The sequence below is a fragment of the Cyrtonyx montezumae genome, unplaced genomic scaffold (genome assembly GCF_038088225.1).
Source record: "Cyrtonyx montezumae isolate F1298 unplaced genomic scaffold, pur_monq_1.0 scaffold_2, whole genome shotgun sequence".
In the NCBI taxonomy this organism is placed as follows: Eukaryota; Metazoa; Chordata; class Aves; order Galliformes; family Odontophoridae; genus Cyrtonyx; species Cyrtonyx montezumae.
This window is the reverse complement of record NW_027071936.1, coordinates 2,230,321-2,258,274: the sequence shown is the minus strand read 5'-3', so window position 1 is coordinate 2,258,274 and position 27,954 is coordinate 2,230,321. Positions and strand designations below refer to the sequence as shown.

Genomic DNA, 27,954 nt, shown 5'->3' with positions numbered 1-27,954 from the left:
AAACAAACAAGACAAAAAAAAACACTATTTTTGGTATCTATTGTAGAACAACACGAATTAAATAGCTTATTTCTGAAATACCAGTAGGCATGAGCTGTCTTTTGAATGTTCTGCACTCCCCTCAAAACTCACTTTTTCTTTTAGGACAGCCATTCCTTGCTTTTAAACACTCCCATATTGAACAGTCCAATAGGAAATCGTATTTAACCCTACATGTAAAAATGGATGCTTACAAAACTTTTAAAGACCTGGGTCGATTTTTTTTTTATTTTTTTAAAGAAGGATCTTTATCTTTTTCAGTGATAGAAATACCAGGCTTTTTTACTTCTTGGGACAATTTTATCTCAGGTTATTTTAGGTCATATTATACTAAGATTACACTCAGAACTGATAAAGGGTTATATAGTAGAGGAATAACAAGTAACAATAAAAGCTGCTTTCTCTAAAATCAAACCACTGATTCTTTAACTATTAAATTATATACTTATTTACAAGAAAATGCAGTAGTTTCTACTGTAACAGCACTGTAGTAGGTTCTGATGTTCAGAGTGGATTTTCATAAAGAATCCTAAGTTCTTTTTGATTAGTAAAATGGGGAGATTATCAGACTTCAACACTCAGCAACCTTAATTAGTTTGCAGCCTGGTTCTATTGCTTTCAGTCAGAACAATCACCTTCTACACCACAAGTACTGAGAAACAGCTTGCACCTGCTGGCTATTACATGTCAGAGTAAACTGAGATACCAATGGTGCAGGTACAAAGCCAGGAGAGCTTTAAGTATCACAGGCAATCACTGCTTTGACGTTCTCAGAATTCTACTGCTTGAGTAATCAAATGAGTATTTTCCACCTATGAGCAACTGGACATGCATTCCCTGCAAACACTGCACTAATGTTTTTATAACAGATAGTGTAGAACCCAAGATTACTTCATAGTAATGCTCTCACTTCAAATTTAGTGTAGGTCTTTGGTGCTCAAGAGCTACTTCAAAGTCCTTCAGAAGCTATTTGCGGTTCCTGTGCTTCTTTCAAGGAAAAGATGGAAAAGCAAAGGTAACTTTTTTTTTAAAATAAACATACTTCAGAGTCTTCCTTTTTTTTTTTTTTGAAGACAGTAGTTAAAGACCTAAAAGAACCCTAATATATGAAATTGCATAGCTTTTGTGACAAACTCAGTATCAGTATAATAAAAAGATAGGCTAACTTAGAGAACGTGATTTCTGTTTCATTTTCTTTCTTCACCCTACACTAGGAAGAGCATAAGGAACTCTCCAAAACATCTGCAACTGAATTCAAATCAAATAGTTGCTAATTCCACATGGGAACTTATAAATATTTTAACACTGTAAAATGTAGGAGGAAAAAAAAAGACATTCAAAATGTGCTCCTATCAGAGATAATCTGTCAGCTGCACTATTGTAATCCAGACTGTGAACATAGGTCAATAAGAAAAACTCTTACATTCATTCTTTGAGTGACTTCTCTAAAACTGGTAGAGTCCTGTAAGGAAGGAACATGCACTCCATTGACTATTCAGGTCTTAGTTGTTTTTTTCTTCCTGATGTTGAATCCCTCATCTACTTCATCTGTTTAAGTGGAATTTGTGTGATACAGGAAGAAACTTTATAAATACTACAGTGCCTATTTTCTCAAGGCAACTTCTGAAGGTCTACTTTGAAATAGATTTCACAAATGAACAAAATATAACCTAAGCATATCTTGTTTCATCCATATCCACCTCCAATCTCCCATCACTTCTGCAATACCACTACTTACATACAGACAGAACCATTATATCCACTGTTAGTGTAGATGTTTGATTTTTGCAGTACTATTTCCTGTAATTTCTATCCCTCTGAATATTTTCCTCCTGAATAGCGCAGAAGTGTTATAAGAAAAATAAATTTAAATGCTGATTTTTCTCCCTAAAATATCAAAATTAAATACATACAGAATTTTTTTTCTAACTTCTGAAATACTTGTAGGATTTCAGAATACACCTTACCCTCAAGTAGCACTAGATTAGTGGCAGAAACAATGAATATACTCATTCAAGAAAAATCACAGACATCTTGATATTCCAATGCATTTCTCAACAGACAAGGACTACTATGATTTAACGTTGCTTAAAACAATAAAAACATTTTTCACAATCATTCCAGCTATTTGGTTTTCTAGTTGCCTTTTTAATACAAGTTCTTGTCAGAGCAAAAGGCTTAAAAAAAATCTGTAGCCAACTAACACAAAGTTAATAGCTCCTTAGCTGAATAGTGCACATAATATATACTGTAATCAGTTAAGAAATTCACTATGATATTACTCATCCTTAGATGCCACCATACAGAGTTAACAGCACTGTCTTCTAGTTTTTGTAAGTCTCTGGACAGGAAAAGCAAATGGAGAATTTTTTGAATGGGAAATGGACCTGTCTTTCTTAAGGCAGTTTTAACACAGAAGGGATGAGGATTTGAGTTGACTAGGCACTGGAGGAGAATACAATAGGATGAACAGGCCAGTACTGGCTACGATGAGTTCAGAGAACCCTCAAACCAATCCTTAAAAGTTTATTTGTTCAGCTAAGTCAGAACATAACAATAAAGAAAATATTAGTAATATATATATATTTAATAGCTGCATTCCAATGTAAAGAACATTCTTAGACATATCCTCAACTATCTTGCCTGCTGTTACATATACTCTCTAAAATACTAGGTCTACCAGAAAAGGATTACTGCGCTGTCACAAATGAAAACATGAATCAATTCAGTCCAGTAGGACTACAGTTCAGACTCTAACTACATTCACATAACAACACGACTGTTGAAATATGAACTTAGAATCTCGTATTCAAGTAGACATAATGATTCACTGGGTACATACATTACAGAAAGTAACAAAGTGGAATCTTTTTCCATAGTTGCTCCGTTTTACACAACGTAAGATCCCAATATTCTCATCAGGACATAGAATATTTTTATTATTTATTAACATGTGTAAGGGTCGTAAAGACAGAGAGATGAGCATGAACAAGGCACTGCAAAAGAAGGAAAATGAGTGCTCACCCATCTCCAAAGATCTAGGCTCGTGGGGAAGGAACTCCAGAAAGGAGGGATCGCCAACAAGAGATCCTTCCACAGTGGCAGTCAGCCCTTAAATGAGGTCTAAGAGGACTGCAGCCTGGCTCCACCCCTTCTGGTCATGCAGGTGAATTGCCTTCACCTGTGCTCCCAGGGCTGACCAGATCTTTCCTTCAGGTGCTCATACAGTGGTTCAGGCCACGATACAGCAGTTCCCGTACCGTGTGCTAAATAAACAAGCATGATTGAAGTATTCAAAGCTTGAATGCATAGCCAGTGCTTTGTATAATCTGCTACCTCTAAATTTCAAGTGTTTACGTAAACATACATGTTAAGATTATATAGATAAAATGTATATCTATATAATCTCTATGTAAAAGCATTGTTTCCGTTTCTCTTAAACCATACAGAATCTTCTATTATATCTTACATTAAGAAATAATATCACAGATCAGAGAGAGATAAGATTAGTGTCAGAACAGGGCATGTTTGAGTATTGGTTTCTATTTAGGTGTGAATGATAGAGTGGTTGACAGCAGAAGCAGCAGATGGGAAAAAACAACTGGGTCAGAAAAACGTCAATACAAAAACCAAACACTACAAAAATAATAAGAGCATCATTAGTAAAATAGAAATAGAAATCAGATTTACTTTACTTCATATACTGCTTTAAAAATAAGTAAGCACCTATTATATAAGAAAGATACAGAATGATGTCCATTACTAATATCTCAATCTTGAACTCTGCTGCAATATCCTCATCTTACAAAAAAAATGGAATCCCAAAGAAGCACTGAATAACAATTAGATACTGGAACATGGGTATCAATGGAAGTTACAAGGCACACCAGAGCCTCCAGAGTTTCATTTGGCTAGCCTGTTTAGCACAGGCTGCAATTGCCCTCCACATTAAGATGACAACATCAAATTTCAAAGTTTCAGAAGATTTAAGGATCTGAAGAAAGCATTTTGTCCCTTCACTATATATAGTAGTTGCAAAACACAGAGAGCATAAGGAAAACAATTGCAACCTACGCCAGGGGACCTCCTTTAGCAAGGGATTGGTCTAGATGACATCCAGAGACCGCATGTGCATCATGCAGGAAGTTCAATTGATTAAAACTTTATTCAAGAGATATTACAGATGTAATCACAACAAGCTTTCACAACCAAACTCACTGCCCATTGAGAGATGATTTCCCTTAAAGTAGTTTGATACTTTGTTTTGGCTGTAGTTGCTAGCAATACTGAAAAATCTTTATTTGATTACTTAAAAACTACGATGAGTACTCCTAACTAGCTCCCTAATTGGTTCCTACTTTAATTGTTCATCTCTGCATAATGATCATACACCTAGCTAGAGTGGGGGGGAAAAAAACAACTAAACAGAATGATAACTTTGTTATTAAACAGAATTATAACTTTGTTTGACACGTGTCAATAACAAACACCACATTTCAGTACCTTTCTTTGTAAGTATAGTCTTAAGTTTGTAGTTTTCTCAAATTTATGCTAACATCTCTAATTTCTGTGATCTAAGTTTCCAAAACCTTTTTATGTAACATAGGTTAAATCATAAAGTTAGGTTTTTGAACAGTACGTCACGGGTGCACTCACAGCATCTCAAGGTAATTCAACCTATTACTTCAGGAAAGAAAACAGCCCAGGTGAAGTTTAAAATTGAAGTTCTCGTTCTGGTCTATCATACTGTAAACATTATTTAAAAGAAGGACCTACAGTCCTTCAGATGATGTAAATTACACAAAATCAAGAAAAACATGACTGTGCTGACAACCCCACACAAGCATCAGGTTTGGCATCTCTTTATATGCCTGTGTGTAGCCTTAGTGTGAAGGAAAGCAAGGAAATGGAGATTAATGAGTACTGTGATATACAGATCAGTGAATTAAGGACAGCTAACACAAATGATATGATTAAGCATTGCTTCCTAAGGTAATAAAAGGCATAAGTTTGTCACTTAACTCCCTCTTAGTAACCTTTTGCACAGTATTCTTTTCTTTTCTACTCTCCCTTTGTTTTCCTCTTCAAAGCACCTCATAATCTACCTCTTATAAGCACCTACAAGATCAAGATAACATTCTCCACCTGTGATGGAAATTTCACCTTTCATTATTTGCAAAACATCCTTGTAACAAAGAGAATCGGGTGTTCTCTCTTAAAAGAAGTCATACTAGAATGACATATAAGAGCCACAGTTGGAGTTCTGGAACTTGCTATTTTGTTGATCCAAAGCTGTTTCTTTAACTCAGATATTCAATTTTCTGTAGTGCACAAAATAAGGTGTAGTGAAAGTATAAAAAGACTTATGCAAAAAACACTAATGACTACTTTTATAAGGCATCCTACTAAGGATGTGATTCATTTGTGAATAAATTGTAATCACATCCATTACAGATGTACAGAATAGAAAGCTAAAGTGACTGTACTCATGTTTCGTTAAGGGATACCAAGCATCTACAGTCTAGTTCACAAATGTAGGAAGATACAGTCAATCCTATACAAGAGATAACAGTTAGCCTTGCTTGTCTCCATCAAAGTTATCCAAAAATAGTGCCTTAGATATGTACATTTTATCCCACCTCCACGGATGGTTTGATATTTGAAATGACAAAAAAAAAAACAGCAATCATACTTATTCATTTTTAATAAGAAAATTTATGTTAACTTTTTCTTTATAGTTACAAGAATCACCACATTTTGAAAACAATCAGCACTTACCATCACTTCTTGAGCTCTCCTGATTCTTTTCCTGCTGCAATTAAAAGTAGAAAAAGAAATTTATTATTTTAAGCAATAGTTACCACTTAAATCATAGACACACAGAATCAAAAGATCTTTAAAGTCTAGTTCATACTCCTTCCTGTTCTGAGATGTCAGCTATATTGCAGAAAAATTACTATACTGCCTGTTTTTAAAATCCCCTAGTCCTTTTCACAGTGACAGTGATTGAGCACTGGAACATGCTACCCAGAGAGGTCATGCTGTCTCTGTCACACTACATCCATCTTGGGAGATATTCTGAATTCAGCTGGCTAAGACCCTTTGCAATGTGATGTTATTTTGAGGTTAGACCTGCCTTAATCAACTGGTTGATCTAGATAAGCATCGAGGCGACCATAAGCCTAGATTCCATGAGCTGCAAACGGGTGTCCAGAACCCTGAGAGCAGAGTTTAACTGTTCTCAGAATTAGAAAATCTCAACCCCACTTGACAAAATGGCTGCAGTAACACTGTCAGGAGAAATGGCTGCCAGCCTGGGAAACTCATCCTTCAGCCTAGCAAGTCAGTGAGGGAACCAAAGACATCTCTGAAGTCCATCTGGACACCAGAGAACCAGAGATGTCCTGAAAATACCATTGATAAAGAAACAAGCATCAGGAAAAAAAAAGTATCACCTGAGAAGGTGAAAAATAGCCTGGGAAAGAGGAAATTAGCCTGAAGAAGTGAGTATTGACTTGAAAAAGTTTTGTTTAAAGAAAATAAGAGACAATTGTCTATTGGATGTCTCAAGAAGAAGACCAAAATTGGGAAAGCAATAGCTGCTGTTAAAGCGATCACTGAATTGTTAAGATTGGAAAAGAACTCTAAGATCATTCAGTCCAATCATCCACTTCAATATTGTTCACTAAACCATGGTCCTCAGCACCCCATCCACGTGATTATTGAAAACCTCCAGGGATGGTGACTTCATCACACCACCCTGGGCAGTGTTTCAATGCACAACCACTCTCGGAGAATAAGCTTTTCCCAATATCCAAGCTGAATCTCCCCACAACTTGAGGCCATTCCTTCTCATCCTCTCTCTGTCACCTGAGAGAAGAGAGCAACAACAGTCTTGCCACAACCTCCTTTTCAAGGAATTCCAGAGAGCTTGTAGAGATACAGAGGTGTCCTATACCTTTTTAAGTCTCAGTACTATAAAAAGGGTCCGATTTTGACCCAAATTGAAAGTTTCTCAGAGAGGAAATCTCCTGTGCTGCACGTGCTCCGTCCTGTTATTTATTTTCCCTCCCAAACAGACAGAAGTTTCACTGGAACACTGGGTTAATTCTGTGAAGCTGCAACATCAGCTCTGCAATGCTCTGCGCCCCGTGAGGCCTATCATCTTTGAAGCGAGTCTCTGTCATTAACTTCAGTGCCTTTCTGGGCCTCTCTAGACATCCCTCTGAAATCATTTCCAGATTCTGTGATCCCATCTGAGATCACTTTTCTTAATAATACTTATCCGAATCTACTGTGGCCTAGGTTTGATACATTTGGTACTCGTTATTTTATGAATATTTATAAATGCACATAATAGTGTAATACAGATACGTATAATCTATCATATTTCCTGTTATCGTATCAGTAAGTTTAGAATCTATAATATGTATATATACACACTGCTGTGTGTTTTGATAGGTTGGTTGAACCTATAACTCTATATTTGCTACTATATTACTTATTTTATTATGACTGTCTAATTACCTTCCTACTAATTCTAATTCCTGCAACTACTAATTAATGCCATTTCCTTGATATCTACACCATATATTCATGCTTCCATGTAATATCTATAACAACTTATCTGTTATACCTGCTTGTCTTAATCACAGCATACTAACGATGATGATTTGTGGCAAAAAAAATACACTGAGCTAGTTGTGTTCAACAACGGTAACGTAATAAAGCACAGCAATGATAACACAGTAGTAAAGTCCTAGGCTGCAGCAAATGAGAACTTGCTCAAATGCAAAAGCTATGAGTAAAGAAATAAAGGAAAGAAGATACTTACCTTCAGAAGGCCTCAGCTACACAGGAATCTCCAGAAAGAGGCACCTCCACTACCAACCCTTAAATGAGATCTGGGAAGGGGTGGATCCTGGCTTCACCCCTTCTGGTCACTGAGCACCTGAGCTCCCCTGGGTTGGCCCTGCCTTCCCACCAGGTGCTCCATCACCAGTTAAAGCCCTGACTTAGTGTTTCCATTACAACAACACAAGAAAAAGCAATGCAAACTTCAGGCAGCAATCTGTCCTCAAAATTTCACACAATACCTGCTCAAGAAGATGCCCTCTACTTTGTGTACTACAAAACATTCTTCAAATCTTTTCTTTTTTATAAATTCCTATCAGGAAAATGGTGCTGGGAACATGCTAAAGGTTTTGGGTTTTTTCTTTTCCTATTAGGGAAACATTTATTTTAAATACTAACAGAAAAAGGAGTCATTTATTTCAGCTATTACTGCAGTTTCTAAGTAGTACCTTTAACACAATGTAAACCATTAGTAACAAAGTGAATGTACTGATTACAATCCTAATTGCCTTATTATATTTAAACTATAAGCTCCAAAAATTAGTTATCATTGTGCAAGTATCAGCTTCATTGATCGTATATGTGAAACTATGGAAAGACATGAATATCTGCACCAATATGTACCTTCTTTTGGACTGTGCAATCCTTTTTCTGCATTGGTAAATATTAATCTTCTGTTATTTTTTTTCCCCACAATTACTAAGCAAATAATTTCAGGGTAAAGCTTATTACCTACCTTCGTCCAACTAATATAGAAAAATATAAACTGAAACTAATTCTCTGCAGTCACATGGCTGTTCAAAGTCTGTCGAGGAGATTACAAATGATACAGAAAGGATAAAGCTGTAATCAAAAATGCAAGAGTATTTTATAATTCATAGGGACATGAAAATGTGTAGCTACCACTAAACTGAACAGTGAGGCAATCTAATTTCCTAATGCAAAGGAATACGGCAATATTCCTTTCAACTCCATCCTGCAAATCTACGTCAATGTTTGTTTTCCTCTTTCTCCTGCTGTTTCAAAAGCACAAAGTGGGTCAAAACCTGCACCTATCTGAAAAGCACATCTTCAAAACAGTCCATGTCTACCTGAAACACATGGAAAGGAAAAAGGAATGATATTCCTTGATTATGGCCTAAATTTCCAGGCAAGTCTGAAGTACTGATTGTCATGTCATTCCAGGTTTAGCATTGCTTAACTCCTTTGACATTTCTTTTTAATCTCTAGTTGCCATTTGGTTAAAATGATCAAGCCAATACTTCCTTTTTCTCTTTACAAAGGAGAATATTTTCATTTTCTCTCTCTTCAGAGGTCAGAGAGTGCAGCTAAGACTTTGCTCTAACAAGACAGCAGAACTCAGAGGAATCTTATCCTTGTTCAGCAAGATGGACTTATTAAAAAAGAAAAAATCTAGCAAGAAGTTATATTAGCATTCCCACACTGCAGTATATAGGCTCAGAAGACCCTTTGTCATGCCACAAGCCTGACTAGTCCAATTTACACTTCTTCAATTCTTTTAGTTTGTAATTAGAATGAATGGCATGGGGTTTTTTTTTTGTTTGTTTTGTTTTTGTTGTTTTTTCCAACAAAGCTGCAAAGCCTGTATCTGCTGCTTTGACTACAATAAGCAGATTCTGAAGACTAATCTGGGCATTGATTACAAAACAGAATAGCCTTACAGGAAAGCAATCCAAAAAATCTTGGTTTCAAATAAGAAGAGAAAGGACAACAAAAAGAGTGAAGAGAATGCAGCAAGTTGGGCAAAGCTGGAACGTGAAAACAACAACAAAGAAACCTATTTGGGTGAAATTTTAAAATGAAAAAAGGTGCTTGTTGGCTTGAAGTGAAATCTTTTAAGATTTATGTGACTCCTTAAAAAAATCTAGGAAATTACGCCTTAGTCAACTTGGTTTTCATTTTCATTAAGTACCTTATTCTGTTAATATAATTATTTTTGTTTCAGCCGGAGATTCTCAAGCAGTGTTTTCTCAAAAGACTCCATCTACAAAGACAGCTTTTGCTAGCAGATCACAGAACAACCCCAGCATAATATGCCTTCTGCTAGTGAGACCCTCAGTGGCAGTAAACACATTCAGATAGAAGAAGTCCGTAAGCCTGAAGTTACTTCAAGGTTAACCAGTGATTAGAGTGGGTAGAACATCTCTGAACTGCAAAATTAACCCTCTGGCTAGGAAAGGGCTGCCATTTTAAAAGCGTCTGCAACTGAAACACAACGAAGAAAACATTGAAGTAAAACTTACACATCAAATACAGATCCTTCTTATTAATAAAAGATACAAGAATGTGGATTAATATATGTAAAAAGCCACTAAGAATCGGTGATCTAGAATCATAGAATCACCAAGGTTGGAAAAAACTTACAAGATCATCCAGTCCAAATGTTGACCTATCACCAATAGTTCTCACCAAATCTTGTCCCTCAGTCCAACATCTAGACATTCCTTGAACACCTCCAGGCTCAGTGACTCCACCACCTCCCTGGACAAACACTCCAGTGCCTGACCACTCACTCAGAGAAGCAGTATTTCCTAACATCCAGCCTGAATCTCCACTGGTGCAACTCGAGGCCATTCCCTCTAGTCTTGTCACTACTTACACAACAGAAGAGCTCACCACAACCTCCCTTCAGGTGGTTATAGAGAGCAATAAGGTCTCCCCTGAGCCTCTTCTTCTCCAGACTGAACAATCCCAGCTCCCTCAGCCGCTCTTCGTAAGACTTGTGCTCCAGACCCCTCACCAGCTTAGCTGACCTTCTCTGCATATGCTCCAGGGCCTCAACGTCTTTCCTGAAGTGAGGGGCCCAAAACTGAACACAGTACTCAAGATGCAGCCTCGCTAAGGCTGAATACAGGGGATGATCACTTCCCTGCTCCTGCTGGCAACACTATTTCTGATACAAGCCAGGATGCCGTTGGCCTTCTTGGCCACCTGGGCACTCTCTTTCACTTTCTCTCTCTTAAAAAGCAAGCTACGTACTTGCACTGCATCTAGAGCCTCACTCATCCACCTCTCTGAGACATCTGCCTAGGATTTAGTTGTTGTGTTAGAGCAGATAAGCAATAAAGCAGAGGAGCATTTGCAGTTTTGCAAAACTCAGGCGAAGTCCCCTCTTCCCTATTGGATGTATTTAAAAAAATAACCAATTAGCAAATGGAATTCTTAAACAAAGTGCAAGTTAGTCTAAAGCACATGGTAGATCATCCTTGAGAGGAGACAGAAATTAAAATAATTTCATACATTAATAATAATAAATAAATAAAAATAATAAATTAATAGTTTGATAAACTCTGAGGAAAGCGGAATCACAAAATAATGCCTGATTAACATTGTATAATGAAACTGTATCACTAGTCATACCATAAAATCTACTTAAAATGCAGAAAAATACTGTTGTGGTCATTATCTTTAATGACAATCCCACCATGGAGGTACTTTTCTCCCATATATTTCTCTTCCTTCTTTTTATTATTATTTTTCAAGGCATTAAAGGAGTAATTGCTTTTAAATCAAGCATTTCAGAGGGAGGTATTACTAAGATAATACATTTTTACTGTTTCCCTATACGCAAGCTAAGGTAGTTGAACAACAACTACATATTAGCTTACATTAATACAATGAGTTTAATTACAAGAAATTTGAATTGGAAGTCGCATAAACTCTTCTTTTGCAGATCAAATAACAGCACAGGCACAGCAAGCAGAGAGCAAGTGTGCACAGGGGACCACAGTTTGGTAGGCAGCTCACTTTTTCAGACAAAACTACAGTTTCTGGTCCTTAGCAGGATCACTTCATACCTCATTCTCTGATGAAAAACCAAACCCATGTTAAATTATAAGCGGTTTCATAGCACATGAGAGGAAAAAAAATTACACTAATCTCAGATGTAGTGTTGGTACAGTGCACTGAAACACGTACAGAATGCTACAAGCCCACGTCCAGGTACATTTCGGAGGTCTCCAACGAGGACACTCCTCAGCCACTCTTGGCAGCCTAAGCCAGGGTTTCATCACCTGCACAGCACAGAAGTGCTTGGCAGTGTTCAGACATCTCATGGTCCAGTTTGTGTGCACAGCCTCTTGTCATCAGGCACCACTTCAAAGAGCCTGGCTCGGTCATATTTGAACTGTCCCTTCAGGAATTTATAGATAGTAATAGATATTCCCTAAGCTCCTTCTTCTCCAGGCTGAATAGTCCTGATTCTTTCAGCCTCTCCTCACAGGAAAGCACCCAGGTCTCCCTTTGTGTAATGTTATATGTAATGCACACACACTTATCTTTTATTAAGGAAGGTAAGTCTAACAGTATTTAATGTTTACATTTATTTTGGTATTATCTTAGGATGTTCCAGATTTGCGTAAATAAAGAGGGAGAGAGATCTCCAAGAAGCAATATTTTAAGCATCCTGAATCACCCCTGGCAATACTAAGGGCCAGTACGGCTATCGCATTATCGTCTCCCACATAACGAGTTCCTAAAACTCCAGGTACTCTCACAATCACTGAAAAGTATTATAATTCCTTACAATACAGTGCTATTTTTTCCCCTCAAAAACCCACGCAGATGGATTTTTTTCTGTACAATTCCCATTGACATTAATGGGAGTAATTTGCCTAAAACCTCCACTCATTTTTTAAAATCTCATAGATGGTTTTTAAGTGCAATTTTCTGAAGTGTAATTTTCTAAAAGTGACATGATGTGTGTTGCATTTTAGTTTTCAGCCCTTCTGAGGCTCATTCAGATCTTATCTTTCCTCTTTGCAAAATTTTGTCTGGATGAAAGAATATCCGCAGAAAGAAGGACAATTAGAGATTTCAGATGTGTCGGCATCAACATCAATTACTTCTTACAATCCAGGAATGCAAGTAATGTTTAGTCTGTGTTAGGACATAATTTGGGGTAAGAATTGCAGTCTATCTCCCAGTATTGATTAAAACCAGTGTGCTGAGAACTTTCTAATAATAAATACATCGTTTTCCTTTACAAGGCAGATAAGGTAGTGTTGCAAAGGAAAAGAGAAGTTCACGATATAAATATTAATCAGCTGCATCTGCTTTTTTGTAAAACATTCAACAATGTATTTTAGGAATGTATTCATTTTACCAGAGATCTAATGAAAGGTTATACTTCATTACCCATTTAGGAAACTAGAACACAGAATAAGGATGGTATTTTTTCTATTTTAATCCTAGAAATTTCCACGTTAGCTCAGTATCTCACTGTTGCATTTCAACTACTTTTTCAAAAATCAGTCATAAAGTTGAGCTATATGCGCTACAATTCTATCAACAATAAATTATCACCAGTGAAGTAGGCAATGAACTGTGAAGGTTTTTGCTATTTTCTCTTGGGGTAAGTGTCTAAAGCAAGTAGCTTCAAGTAAAAAATATGCAGAGAGAGCTGCAATAACAACACAGAAAATTTCAGAACCTTCCTTTAACTCCCATACTGGCTACTACCTTCTTTCTTAGTTTCTGAGAGATAGTATACAGTAAATTTAAATAGGGGACATTTGTTAACTCCGTATAGATATATTATCAAAGTTATTCAACAGAGAAAATGATGACCCCGAGCTGTGTGATGCAGTCAATGCTCCTGAGGGATGGGATGCCACCCAGACAGACCTAGACAGGCACAAGCAGTGGGCCCAGGTGAACCTCACGAGGTTTAATAAAGCCAAGTGAAAGGTCTTCAACTTGGATTGCCACTGCTCCCACTGCCAGTACAGACTAGGGGATGAATGGATGGAGCAAAGCCCTGCTGAAAGCACTTAGGGGTGCTGTTGAATGGGAAGCTGGACATAAGCCAGCCACGTGCCCTCTCAGTCCTGAAGGCCAAGTGTACCGTGGAATAGGATAACCGATGTACAAAAATGATAAACTGTTCTTTGCTCATAGCAAACCATCAAGAGAAATGATTTGAAAATATTTGGGCATAGAAAGTGTTTGAGGATTTGGTAATTTTTTCTTAGATAGGCAGGCTTTACTCATATTCTGGTTATACTAGGAAGCAGCTTATATAGAGACAAATGGGACATCCTTACATGGAAAACCAGGCTAGCTAAATCCAGTGGTTACTCAGACCTTTAAAACAGATAAAACTACCAGTTGTCATGGGACTGGGCTTTCACAATTTTTAGGGTTGGCTCACTGCATTTCAGTAACTGCTATTAACATTCCAATACTTTTTTATCCAGTTGCATTTTCCCCTGTGAAAAGCAATGCTGAATATTAAATGTACCACCCCAAAGAAGTGCTGGATAAACAAACAGAATTGAATAAATTCTATTTTTTTAAAAATGTAATATTAGTTCTGTATTATTTGCATGGATCTACAAGTACAATGTCTAGAAAAGAGTAAAAACACCTGACAGCATTTCTATGAACCCACTCTAGAGAATCTTCTGTTCTCAGAAAACATCAGGACACACATCACCTCAGAAATTACAATTATGGGTTGTTTATTCAAGGTTGTATACCCATAATTATAGTTTATGTCTTAAACAAATAGCTGATAAATTCATTTTGGTTTGCTTTCATGGGAAGAGGAGAAGCAGAAGGAGTAAAACTATATTCTTATTTGGGGAATTAAAGTGAAAAAGTTGTTTGATAGAATAAACATTACACAAATGCGATTAATATCCTGCAACGCTTAAAGATATATTTAAGGCTGGTCTACTTATTTCAGGGAGCACGAGCAGTTTGCACTGATGTTTTACAAGCCACATTAAATGCCAACTTGGAAAATACCAAAGAGCTAAAAAGACAGTTCAATTGAAACAATCATCTCTTGCTCATTTCTCGTGTCACTTGCAAAGAGAAATAATTTTTTAGCCATTAAAGTTTGGGAGATATTTGTTTTAAATTTGATGTATAAATCTTCCATCTTCTATGCTCTTAAAAGCATCTAGGCATAAAGGTATTGGTGCCTAACAAGCAATCAACGCAGATACAAGCAGCAAACACCTCTTCATTAGTGCCTCATTATACTCTCTATTGTCTTTGCACTTCAGACCCAAACAGAGCTACCAAAACCATCAAAGTTTTTAAGGAGCACTCAAACATCCGGCCCTCTTATTACAAAGTCATAAAACCAGCGAGGGTTTTGTTTGCTTGCTTGTTTGAAAATCAAATCTGGAACTGAAAGACATCAAATGCTCTTAATTTTCAGTTGAAGGGAATTGAGCACAGCAACAGATGTCATGTTCATTTGATGAGATTTATCCTGGAAGAACTTATAAGAAGCAAATAGAACGCCCTAGGCTCGGATTACATATGTGATGATAACAGTAACTATAGAAGAGTAAAAGTGACACATCACAGAATTACAGAACACCACAACGGACCCACAAGGACCACTAAGTCCAACTCCCCAGCTCCACACAGGACTGTTTCAAATCCTTCTCCCTGCCTTTACCCATAACTTCATCTTGCATCCATTGCACATCCCACACTCCTCCTTTAATCCTTCACCCCGCACCCTTCCTATCCTGCCACCACATCCCTCACAGAGAGGTGACATGCATGGGCATCCAGACTTGCAGTAAGACATCTACTGGGACATCCCTGCCTAAGTGAGTCCAGCCCAATGGTTTAGGGGTAACTATCATGATTGGTCTGAAGGTTGAGTGTGTGCAGGGTGCCTGGGTCTTGCATGAGATATAAATATCTAAGGTGCGGGGGGCAAAGGGATGAGGGCATACTCTTCTCAACAGTGCATGGTGATAAGACAAGGGGAAATGGTCACTAACTGAAGTTTAGGAAGTTCCATCCAAATGTGCATGGGAACTTCTTCACAGTGCAGTGACGGAGCACTGGCACAGCTGCACAGAGAGGTGGTGGAGTCTCCTTCTCTGGAGATGTTCAAGACCCGCCTGGACACCTACCTGCGCAACCTGGGCTGGGGAGCTGCTCTGGCAGGGGGTTGGACTCGATGATATCTAGAGGTCCCTTCCAGTCCCTATGATTCTGGTACAGTATTCTACAGTGTCACAGTTCCCTGAGGGCAAAGGAGAGCAGCAATCTTGGACAGCGGGGTCAATGCACTCAGTGATGAGAAGTGTTAGGACTGGTAACTGTGGTAGTGGGGCTCTGGTAGTCTTCTGAAAACTCCATTATGGGTCCTGGTGGTGGATTCTGGTGTGGGATGGGCCTTGATCTCCGTGGACGGAGCACAGGGTCCAGCACTTCAGTTTTATCTGTCTCTGTCCCTCCTTCCAGACCCTGATGCAGTTCATGTCTCAGAGGAGGGCAAGCAGATGTGCTCTCCAGATGCCTGCAGTGATGTAGATGGGCAGAGTAGCTGAGTACTACCGAAGAGTGCAGAGTGTGCATGCCCTCCATGTTGAGCCTAAAGAATAAGGCACAGCAAAAGGCAGCCCTTGGTGAGAGGTGCATTGTGTTTGTGCCTTCAAGGTGGCAGAAGCCTGAGTATGTACAGCCCTGTGAGTTTAGTAGTCATGCAAGTTCCCATCCTCCCCTCCTTGGGGGGATACCTCAGTGCTTGGGGATGGATCCCGTGTAGTGGTGGCTGCTTCTTGTCATGATCCTAGACCTCAGGCTGGAAAGTAGGAGGTGGGGCTTAGAGCAGCTGGGTTCCATCTTCTGTATGGTGAAATGGTATTTGCTTTATAAGCACAGGTAAAATCCAAACTCTTTGGAAATACAGTCTCGCAACCATGACCTTAGTCAGTGATCTAAAAGTTCACCACATGTAAGAACTAACTTTGCCCCATGGGACACGTTATGATTTCCTCTCAATAAGTTTTGGATATGCAAATGTGCAAGTATAGATCCTACCTACAGTATGGATGCTCTGCAACATCAACAACCTAAATTAACTTAAAATACAATAAGAAGAAGGTCCAAGCCAAACAATCAACACTAAATTTTAGGGATTCTGCTGCAGTAACAGATGATATGTGCCAGCACAAGGAGTTTCAGAAGTTCCATAGAAATAATAGATGTAAATTGACAAACAAATTCAGGAGATGCACTGTTCTGGACTTACCTGTTCAAACACAGTAATATTCAGCTCAACTCTAGCCATTCTTTTGGTTTATGAGCCACACAATTACCAGAACTGCTGCATTACACTAGCAGACTGTGGATGATGTTTATAAAATAATAATAAAAAACAACATGCATCTTATTACTTAGACATCCCTCAATTCCTTAAACACCACCAACTTCTCATTCTCATAGGGGCTCACTTGTGAGTACAAGAGTTAAAGCCTCTGCTACTGTTGCTCTGACTGGTGTGGTTCCCCTCCTTCCTTGTTAAGCTGGGAGGGGGGGGGGTCAGAACCTGCAGACTTTAGGCACTACACTGAACTGGAAGCATCTCATAGTAAATAGATGCTACATTATTAGCAAAAATCAGTTAACTAAGTTAGAAGTCAGTAAGAGTGTTGTTACTGTTATTTTGTTCAGGGAATAATGGGGTTAACTCTCAGTCTGAGTTAAGGATAGATTGCTGGAAAAGAAGACTAAATCAAGTTTACTTAAACCTAATATACCAAAGCATACGCCTGTGCTTCTTACCATGGTTCCTCTGAATAGCTTACAAACAAAAAAAATTAAAGCTGATCTTGAAAACAAATGCTGGGGCAGTACCCTATATTGAAATGAGTACTCTTACTGCTTGTTAATGATGGCAACATTTCACAATAAGGACAGATAGTGCCTACCCTGAATTTCTCAATAGCACGAGATGAGAACAGTCCCCACTACTAAAGCAATATATATAAGGGGTGAAGTTAACAAAATGAATAAAAGCAAATGGTATTGTTAGCTGATATATTTTATAGATGCTGTAGTTAGAAAGACTATCAGGATGGAAAAGAGACAATCAATATAAAGAGAAATGCTCACCCATCTCCAAGGATCGAGGCTCACAGGGGAAAAATCCATAAAGGAGGGATCTCCAACGAGAGATGCTTCCCCAGCAGTGGTCAGCCCTTACATGGGGTACTTGATAAAGTACTTCAGAGGAAAGTGGAATCTTGGAAAGGATTTTTTACTATGTTATGTCACTGATTAATCCTCTGAACATACAAATAAGAAGAGAGGAGAGGGGCTGTACAATAAAATATACTCAAGCCAGAACCCCTTTGTGACACTTTTTATGAGGTCTTCATAAAGCTTTTTATTATAGAGCAATTATCCTTTCCTTAACTCAACTTTCATTCTCTGCATTGATTCAGCAATACTGAATCAATATCACTACATGGAGGATTCCAGATGACCAGGAAATTGCTTCTCCTTTTTATCATTACATATGGCCTAATACAGACATAGTCAGACTCATCCTTAGACCGTAACAATTTCTGCCATCTTGAAGGTGGCCTGAATTGATTGTCTTTAATATGGCAAGACATTCCAAAAATTGGCTTTATTTATGAACTGAGATCTTGCAAACATTTTTTATTGCTCAGATCAGGTAGATATCCTATTTGAAATCGAATTATAAGTCCATCATCAAACTGTGTTTTCAAAGACACAGTACTGAGGCATTTCTACAATTCTGATTGTCGTTTTTCTGCAGTGCCTTACAACACATTTCACATTCACTGACATGGAATCCCTCTGCTAGCGAGGAAAACAACTAAAAAACACAATGTTAAGATGCAATATGATCGAATACTCCTGTGGAAGGTTAAGAAGCATGACGAGTTACAGAAGTTTGGAGTGGGGCAAAAGGACAGCTAATATTATTTAAAGTGAACTGAAGACAAAACAGGGAAACTTCACGACTGTTTCAAGATCTGAGATGATAATACTTGTATTTGCTAAGACGACAAGATAAATAGACTCAGAACAAAGTCCAACCATTTTCAAATGAAGTTGAAGGTCTTGCTAGCTGGAGTACGTGATAATCTCAAGGTGCTGTTTGGTTTTGCTCTGAAACAATGAAATCCATATTTGAAAATAAGCTCACTTACAAAAGTATATATCAAAAAATATGACAAATTAACCTGTGAAAAAAGAAGCGCTAAGCCAGACCAGTTAGTTAAGGATTTTCCTAGTGTTAAAAGCAACTAATTTTTCTGAAATACTTTTCAATCACAAAAAGCAAAGTACTGAAAGTAAGCCTTAAGGATATCTTGGTACTGAAAATACAGACAGATGTAAAGTCTAATATTTGAACGATCTGACTGGAGCCCATTTGCAATGACCAAATACATATTGCATCTTATTTTTTATACTAAATCCTAATGTAATTGTTAGTTTTCTTACAAAAGCATTTTTGCTACCCATCAATGCTACCCTTTATTAAGAATACAACGCTGTACAGATGTGAGCTGGCACTTAAATGTTTAGAGTACATCATTCCTCTACTTTACCAAGAGAATTCAACTAGCTAATTAGAATCAGAAAAGTCAAAGAGAAACCATAGCTAAGTACATTTACAATTATTCAGTTTACAAAACGAGGCAGGGGTAAATTCCAGTTTGCCTGCGCACCAGTGAAGCTTACTGTACTTGTCAGCATTATAGAATATATTCATCATTACTTAATATTTTTATACTGATTTTGCATATTCCTTTTCACATTATAAGCACTGTGTATCCTACATGGCATGATTTCCATTTTAATGAATCAAGATGATAAAGAATAATAAAGATGATACATGTCTACACGTATCATCATTGTCTAGGTTATTAAAATAGTTATTAAATTCTAGGGGGAAAAATGAGAAGAAACAGCAAAAAAATACAAATTTTGGCTGACAGAAAAAAAAATTATGATGTTAAACTATATGCAGTCTAGTTTATAATAAAAAGATTAAGACTTGGCAAGGATGGCAAAGAAAAGAACCGAACCCCTTAAATTTCTATAGTAACATCCACTTTAAGTATCAGGCCTTCTGGATCTTAGAAATTCAAGTGGTACCAATTAGAGCAGGAGCAAAACAGCTCAATTTTTACGTAGAACGAGTTTCTTCCAGCTCTCTGCTGCTACTGTGATGGGAATTTGTGATGATGACTTCACGTGGTAACAGAAAATGAAAACATACAGTCAGCAGATAATAACAGATACAGATAGTGCTTGCACCAACGTCCCAAACACCGTTGTATATCTAGCCAGAGACTAACCAGAACTCCTATTCCAGGACAGCAACATAATGAGGCCAATTTCAGTGCCGTGATGTTAAGGGTAATTACATCACTGTTATATACCACTACCATTTATTTCCTTCTCTCCTTCCACGTTGACACATCAGATTAAGAAGGCAATGTTAATTAAAAGCTAGGTGATACATGTGGATCTCATCATCCCTTAAAACAGTGAGGTGAGATTCATTGCTTCCACAGCGGTGATTTCAGTATCAGGAACACACAAGGAAACCGTAGCAAGAGAGCACAATTGTAAAGATGTACCTTCTCCTCCTTGTTAACCCCAGAGACTTCTTGACTAAAAGCTTACAGCTAGATGTTGCTAATGAGGTAGCAAAGGAAGGAAGCATCAGCAGGCAGGTAGGAGAAAGACCTTCACACTTGCTTTAATACCAGCCTTCAACATCCCTTTTTCCCCTTCTCAGGGCCAGGCAGATTGGAAGAAGTAACGTAGAAGAAATTTCACAGAGAGATCTTATAAGCAACATTCCTAAGACTTAAATAAATAAATAAAAGCTTTGAGCATGTTAAAAGAGATAGCAAAAGAGTTTGCTTGATATTGCTTACTAACATACAATGACTGTAATGAGAATTTAAACAACAAAAGAATTGCCATGCCTTTTAAATGCTAGTGCCCACAAGTAAAGAGTAGATTAGAATGTAAGATACATTTAATCTCCCTGAGAAAGGCAAAATAAAATGTTTCTTAAGACTTCTTAACCGTGGTTAGAAAAATTGGGGGGGAGCAATTCTTGTTATTTAAAGGAAACCCAGGAATTTGCATAGGACATAGCTATTAGATTCAGGGAGCCTCAGGAGGAAGAGAATTATCTGGTTACCTTAGAACCAGAAGCAGCAGTGACACACTTAAAAGAAGCTCTGCTCTCAGCCTTCAGAATTCAGCACTGCATCTTTACTGCAAAGGATTTCCCCCTGCATCCCCCCCCCCTTCTCTAGGACAGAGGATTTTAGAGGATCAAGTTTTATGACTTCTCAGAGGCTGCAGGCAAACAGCATTTCCAGATAAACACTATGAACTATAAACCTCCAGTTGTCTGGGGACCAGACCACACAAGAAAAGCTCAGATTATTTTTGAATCCTCAAGTACTCTGCCCGTTTCTTTCTTGGCCTGTCTGAATTTTACAGGTGTTTCACTGTAGCACAGAATGCACTATTAATCGAGGGACAGTATTTTGCCATCTCTGAGCAAAAAAGCTGTGTAAAAAATGTATTCTACGCTTTGTACTCATACATTTGAATTCATCTGCAGTAAAACAAGGGAGCCTGCTTAAGGCATTACATGTTTTCCTCTTGCTTTGTTCCATTAAAATAATCATTATTTTCCAAAGACCTCTAAACTGGACTTAGTTTTGATCTCATTCAGACCTCGGTTACTGAGAATCAGAGGTGAACTGGCTAACAGCAAACTGACCTTAAGGAGAGACTAAAAGGAAAAAATGCAGGTTTTTCACAGGAAGATTAAAAGAAATACCCTCATCTAGAAAAATTACACAGAAAACACTGATTGCTGTGCACCTGGCTTTGATCCCATCAAAACTTCAGCTAAACAAGACAAAATAATGGCAGGGCTGGAAAGAGTTGTGAACAATGCAGCAAAGTCAGTGGTCATTTGGAAAAAAAAAATCAACAGTTTTTTCATGGCAAAGCCCCCACTTCATCACAAGCACAGACTAAATTCTGAATGTCCTGATTCCTTTCCTCCCTCCTTTAAATTCACCTCAGCTTTGCTCCACCTACCCCTGCCCAGTCTCCCAAGCCAGTGCTTACCCTTAATTAGGCATTATAACCCTGACTAGCCTGATTTCCATTAAATCACAATCAGGCCTGAGTAAAAGGCATCCAGGTGATGATGACTAAATAAGCAGTGTTTGCTGGTTGCCTCTTGAGACTGAAAAAAATAGTTCCAAACCCATAATGATATAATATACTGTTAGGCATTGCTGTCAGCGTTATAGATTCTCCTCCATACCCCATAACCAATGTGTATTCACCTGGTTGTATGTGCATGCATTAGATATGGGGATTTGGCATGCCCTGGATTATACATATGAATGTACAGACTATATCACATATTTCTTAGTGTCTAGCAATGAATCAGAAACTGGCAGCCAGTGTTCTGTTGGCTGCCTTCTTCCTGTTTGTACCTGAAAATTCACAGTGTACATTTTTTCACTGAAGGCACTGCATAAATATTACTCTCTTAGTAAAAAGCATACAAATCTCAAGAATAAAATTCATTACTAATACTTTCCAACGATTTCAAGCAGGAACCTAAGTATCAACAAATTGCTCACAATACTCTCACCAGCAATATAAGAAGGATCCCAAATGAGAAGTGCCTTACAAACTTTTTCAGAGCTTTTCCTAATTAAGCACAGAAAATTAGCTGGCACAACAGGAAACGCACATGCAATTCAGACATAATCTTTTTCTGAATAACTACAGAAATGGCAGTTTGAAGGTGACTGGAATATAGAAATACAGTTTGAAGGTGACTGGAAATAAAATTCCCAGGAGTGTTCAGTAATAGTCTTTCTCCATCCAAGTCCAAGCCAATGGTGATAGATTATTCCATAGAAGAAAAGGCAAAATTGGGACAAACATCCAGCCGTTGAGAAAAAAAAATGTTTGTAATCTATTTCCAGCATGGCTGGTCCTGTTGCTCTTGAGTCCCAGTTTGACTTTCCAACAAATGGCCTTCGGAATTCACCCTGTCCTGTCCAGGCAGCTTGTGAACATCTCCAAGGAGACTCCCCAGCCTCCCTGGGCAGCCTGTGCCAGTGCTCTGTATAAGTTTTTCCTTATGCATTTTCCTTATTCCTTAGCTTTGAAATTTTTCCTCCTAGATTACCATTCATTCAGACTAAACCTTTACATGTGATTTCTGCGCACAAGGAGCCAAACGTCTTCATAATCCTTTCTAAAACCACAAAACCTTTGTTATCTGAACACCTGCTGTCATCATGAACACAATTATCTTGACAGATAAACAACAGGATTATTTTCTGTGTAGTCTGATGTTTATAGCTGCTGTGGTCGTACTATCACCCAAGATAAATTCTCCTGCACTAGAACAAGAGTGTTTACTCCTCTTTTTTTAATCTGCACACTCATAAACTTCCATATACACCGCCTGATCAAAGCAAATATGACTGCTGATATTTGTGATCATCTTCTATTTGTAATAAGTATTCTGCTTGCATATCGACCCAAGCATTTGAATATAAAATGCTTGATTGGAGAAGAACGTTTCCTTAATGGTTACTATTTACATATTTTGAGCATGCATGTCTGTGCCAAAACTGTTTGTAAAAAATGACTTTAGAAACATTCTGCCCTCCTTGTTGTTGTACAGCAGCTTCTATCCCTCGTATCAAAAGCTGAACTGTCCTAAACCAATTCCCAGGCACATTTTGCCTAGAAAAAAAAATAAATGCCCAAATCCTCCTTGCTTTTCAAAATCCATCACCTCATTGCTTTTTCCTCTCATGTATTCTCCTGTATAATTTCTTTTCTTATCCTTGATGCTTTATTCTAAAAAATACAAGACCCACTTACAGAACATCATTCCCTTCTGTTCTTTACGTATGTTTTCCTTTCCATATATAGTTTTTGAAAATATATAATTAATAAAGTAGTAAGAAGTGAAAAACAGAGAAAAAATTATCGTTCATATGTGTATGTGTGCTCATATATCTATGTTCACATACATATGTGTGTATGCATGTGTGATCCACCCCAGTATTAATCTTCAAGTGTTTATTTCAAGGATTATTAGAGGATTAGAAGTATTATTAAGGTACAGCAACATTCTAGTAGTTCCACACACAACCCAATGTTGATGTAGAGAGACCGTCTAAATCTGAGAAATTATGTTTACCGTACCTCATCTCAAAATATTAATAGAAATTAACACTTAAAGTTTCCATCAATAACAAAGATGTGTAATTTATGTGTCCATAAATGACAAAGGTGTGGCAGGTGTGTAAAATTTGAACAGCACACAATGCTTGAAGTTGGGAAACAGCACCTCAGGAAATATCTGCACTGTGCCGTGGTTCAAAATGCCTAAATTCAGTGTGAACAGCTATCTCACACAGAAAAAGGTTTTGTTGATGAGCTAACTTCATCACCAAACTTGTTTGACCCACAGTTCTCCCAGTGCTGTGTGGTCTAAAATCCAGTTGGTCCCAGGACAAGTCTTTGCCTTCAGCAGATGCTGACAGTCACTTGAGGAGACAGCCCCCCTGGCTCTCTCAGAGCTTCTGCTGATACATGCAATCTCTAGCTTCTGAAACTACAATATTGCTTAGCTCACTATATTTGTAAAGTTTCTGGGCTTTCTGATTCAATCAACTCCTGTTTACTTGTCAAATCGACTCTAGATTTGTACAGATAATGGTACAGAAAAGGTTTCTTTTTCTTTTCTTTTTGCAGAACATCACTCCAATAAGTAAAAAAAGACAGAGCTGGCATGTACATTAACCCTTGACCATGCAATAGAAGTCAGAAGTGCTAGAAAGTAATCGGTACCTTGTGGCGTAATCTTACGAGGGGTTGATAAGGCCTAAAGTTGTATCCTTCTTTGGCTGGCCACCCATCTGCTCCGAGCAAAATGCATCCAAGAAGTAAAACAGCTGACCACCACATATACATCTTTACAGGTCTTTTCCTGTCAAAATAAAATGAACAAGTTCAGTGACAGAATTAATAATTATTTTAGCATAAGTGATTTTCTTTTCAGTACTCAACACTCATGTATGTAAGATTTTGACTGAGGGAGAGGCTGCTCCAAACTCAGCCTTAAGATTGATATACTGTACTATACTTCACACTGCCTGCCCTGTGTTTCATTAAAACCAATCTCATTCTGAATTTCCCTATTAATAAAATTTAAGGTTTCTCCTTGGTTATCATTGCCTTTCTTTTTGTAATAGTGTCACTTAGGTTACATTTTTTTTTGTACGTCAGCTCTTTTAATTTATTGCAAGAGATAACTCTTACAGGATATCTCTTGGAGAACAAGTTATGCACTGAATTATTTGAAACAAACAGCATGCTCTATTACAGACAGATATTTTATACAAATAAATTCAAGTTTGGCCTTTTGTAACTGTTCAGTAACTGAATTTCATAGTGGTTGTTGAACGTTCTCTTTCTGAGGTACCCTCATTTTAAAACAGAACTACTCATTGGATGTTCCAATGTATCTTTGACCACAGGATTATTACAACAAATCTATCTCAGTGATGTGAAAGACTGGAAAAGAACTCTGAGAACTCAAGCTTACCATAGAATGGCATTTTTCTCCACCGATTCGGTGTTACTTCTCAGTATCACTGAGAAACAATAAATCCATTACAAACAAAAGAAAAAGGAAGAAAAAAATGAAAGAAGAAAAAAAAAAAGGGAACATCTCTCATCTTGACTTTTAATCTTGAAGAAAACACCTTTCTATTTCTGTTCATTGAAAAACCTTTGAAAACAGTTTATTCGTAACTTTCAAGAACAAGATCAGATTTTTGTAGCAGTTAAAACTGCTATGTACAGTTGAACCTTTGTCCTTTTTTTTTTTCTTTCTTTTTTTGTTTTGTTTTGCATTTTTGGTATATATCTCTGTACAATGAATATTAGTTTGGGGAACAGTCGTTCCACAGAAGATGGAGAGGGCAGACACGTTCCACTACTCATCTGAACTGCATATATTTTAACTTCACATGGTGTAAAACAATAGAGACCTTACAATTTGGGAAACTGTTTGACCCTGAAAGGCTTCTCCTTTGTACTTGACCAAAAGAAGAGAAAAACTACTACATTCTCAGTCTCTGGCTGCACTGCCTGGTACTTGGATGAACACCTGTAATCTGAATTCAAAATATCAGCTTTTAAGACTCCATCTAAAATCTCAAAACCATGTAGAGTATTATCTGCAGTTCTTATTTGCCTTTTCATAAATAAAATCTCCATTTTTTCTGTTGAACTTCTTGCACAACATCAGTGGGTATTTCTTCTCCAAAATGTACAACAAAACCCACAAATCTCCTTAAAATAATGCACAGGAATTGGAGGTAGGGGGTCTTCAGCAGTTTCAGGGTCAAATGAACGATGAATCAAACGTTACATTCAATGCTATGCCAAATGATTTCTCATAGAAAACTGCAGTAAAGATCTTAAGCGTGAATAAAATGGAATCAAGAAATGCATAAAAATCTGAGAATCCAATAAATACTCCAAATACTTCAACAAATATTGTAAAGACCTTGAGTACAAGTAACTTTTAGACTTCTGAGTTCTGCTAACACTGGATGAAAGAGTGGAAATAAAGTTCTACTTTCCTATTCCAGACAATTCACATATTTCTGAAAGCTTTCGAAGCGATGCGGCGGGTCCAGGGATGGGAAGCATCAGACAACTATTAACAATAATTACCACATCACATATCCTATGACTACAAATAGATAAATATACAGCTACTTGTTGATGTAAATAATTACTGTGTTTTCTTTTTCTCCTCTGTGGCACATTATTTTGCTAATTAACAGTGAGTTTCACCTGCTATTTTATAATTAAACTGATGGTTATTGTGGGATCCTTCCACGCTATTCTGTCAGCCTGAGATTTGCCTTAAAAGCTGAGGAGGAATGAATTTAAAGATGAGGAACAGAGAATGGTCATTCCCTATTTCTAAACGTACATTAAGTTCTTCACATTTAGATTTGCCTTTCTGATTGTCATTTTATGTTCTACCCCATTTCCAGAGCAATCACAAGTCTGATACACACTGCAATTTTCTTGCTGTTGACTTCTCTCCATTTAAGTCACTACAGAAAAGCTTTGATAACTTATTATTCCTATGAGGTTTCAGTTACTCAGTGACAAATTTGCTTCTCTAAACTTTCAGGTGAGGAACACTGTTGGAACAACAGTGACTTCTGAAGTGGTAGTTGGATGGCAGAGGAAATACCTTAGGGCAACACTATTGCCCCTTGTAGGCATGGGAATCAAGACCATATGGTCGCTCCTTTAGCAAAGCAACTTGCTCTGCTGTGTTATTTGTACCACGTGCTACTGTTGTATCATCTTTCTTCCACAGAATTTCCCAAAATAACTATTATACTGAGAACCTCTTTCTAGCAATATTCACTCCTGTACTCAGTTTGCAACTGTCCATGCAAAAATATGTGGCTGTGATTTATCCATTTTATGATGGTATACAAATTCTTCAAGCTGACTCTCATCTCCAAGGGAAAAAAAAAAAACAACATGCTGTTCAGAACAGAACTGCAAAGAAGAAAGATTTCATCACCGCTTTCTACTGAAACTTAGAAAGCATAAATATGAAATATTTTATTCAAGATTATTTTGCTTCATAAAATAAATGATATTCAACTAGAAGTGTGGTTATTGGTTATACGTAGCAAAAGACAAACACAATTCTAGTCTGCTCAGTAGAGCAAATGGATGTTAATCATCTAGCCTAAAACTTTCTGACGTTAAAAAGTCGTTAAATTGCTATTTTACATATTGACAAAATACCATGAAATTATATATTACCTCTTTACTTAGCATAGGATATTGATTTCACAGCATTAAACTGTGTGTATGTTTCCAGTTATGGCAAAGTGATGCCAAATAATCTTCAATAACTCTATTAGACTCAAACCCTCAAATAGTATTATCCACATGGATGGGATTCAAACACGTATATGAGGTAGATAGTTTTTCATGAACTGAATACCCAACCTGTTTGAACTTTAATCATCACTAGCAATTTCAATGTAAATTCTTCTTCAATTAAAAGCACCTCTGAACAGATATACCTCAGGACTTGTACATCAGATTCAACATGCATATGCACTAATTACAGGTATTTATGGCATCCATTTCTGATACACATCG

The 27,954-nt window shown here is 37.5% G+C and overlaps 1 protein-coding gene across 1 annotated transcript in view; it reads right to left on the bottom strand.

Moving 5' to 3' along the window:
• The window catches only part of FSTL5 (follistatin like 5), a 287,302-nt gene that overhangs the window by 241,251 nt on the left and 18,097 nt on the right, over positions 1–27,954 (bottom strand). Inside the window, exons 2-3 of the mRNA XM_065736047.1 lie at positions 24,589–24,727; positions 5,818–5,851 (exon numbers count right to left, since the gene is read on the bottom strand). Of these exons, the coding sequence (XP_065592119.1) occupies positions 5,818–5,851; positions 24,589–24,727 (173 nt within the window). The remainder of the gene's footprint in view (positions 1–5,817; positions 5,852–24,588; positions 24,728–27,954) is intronic.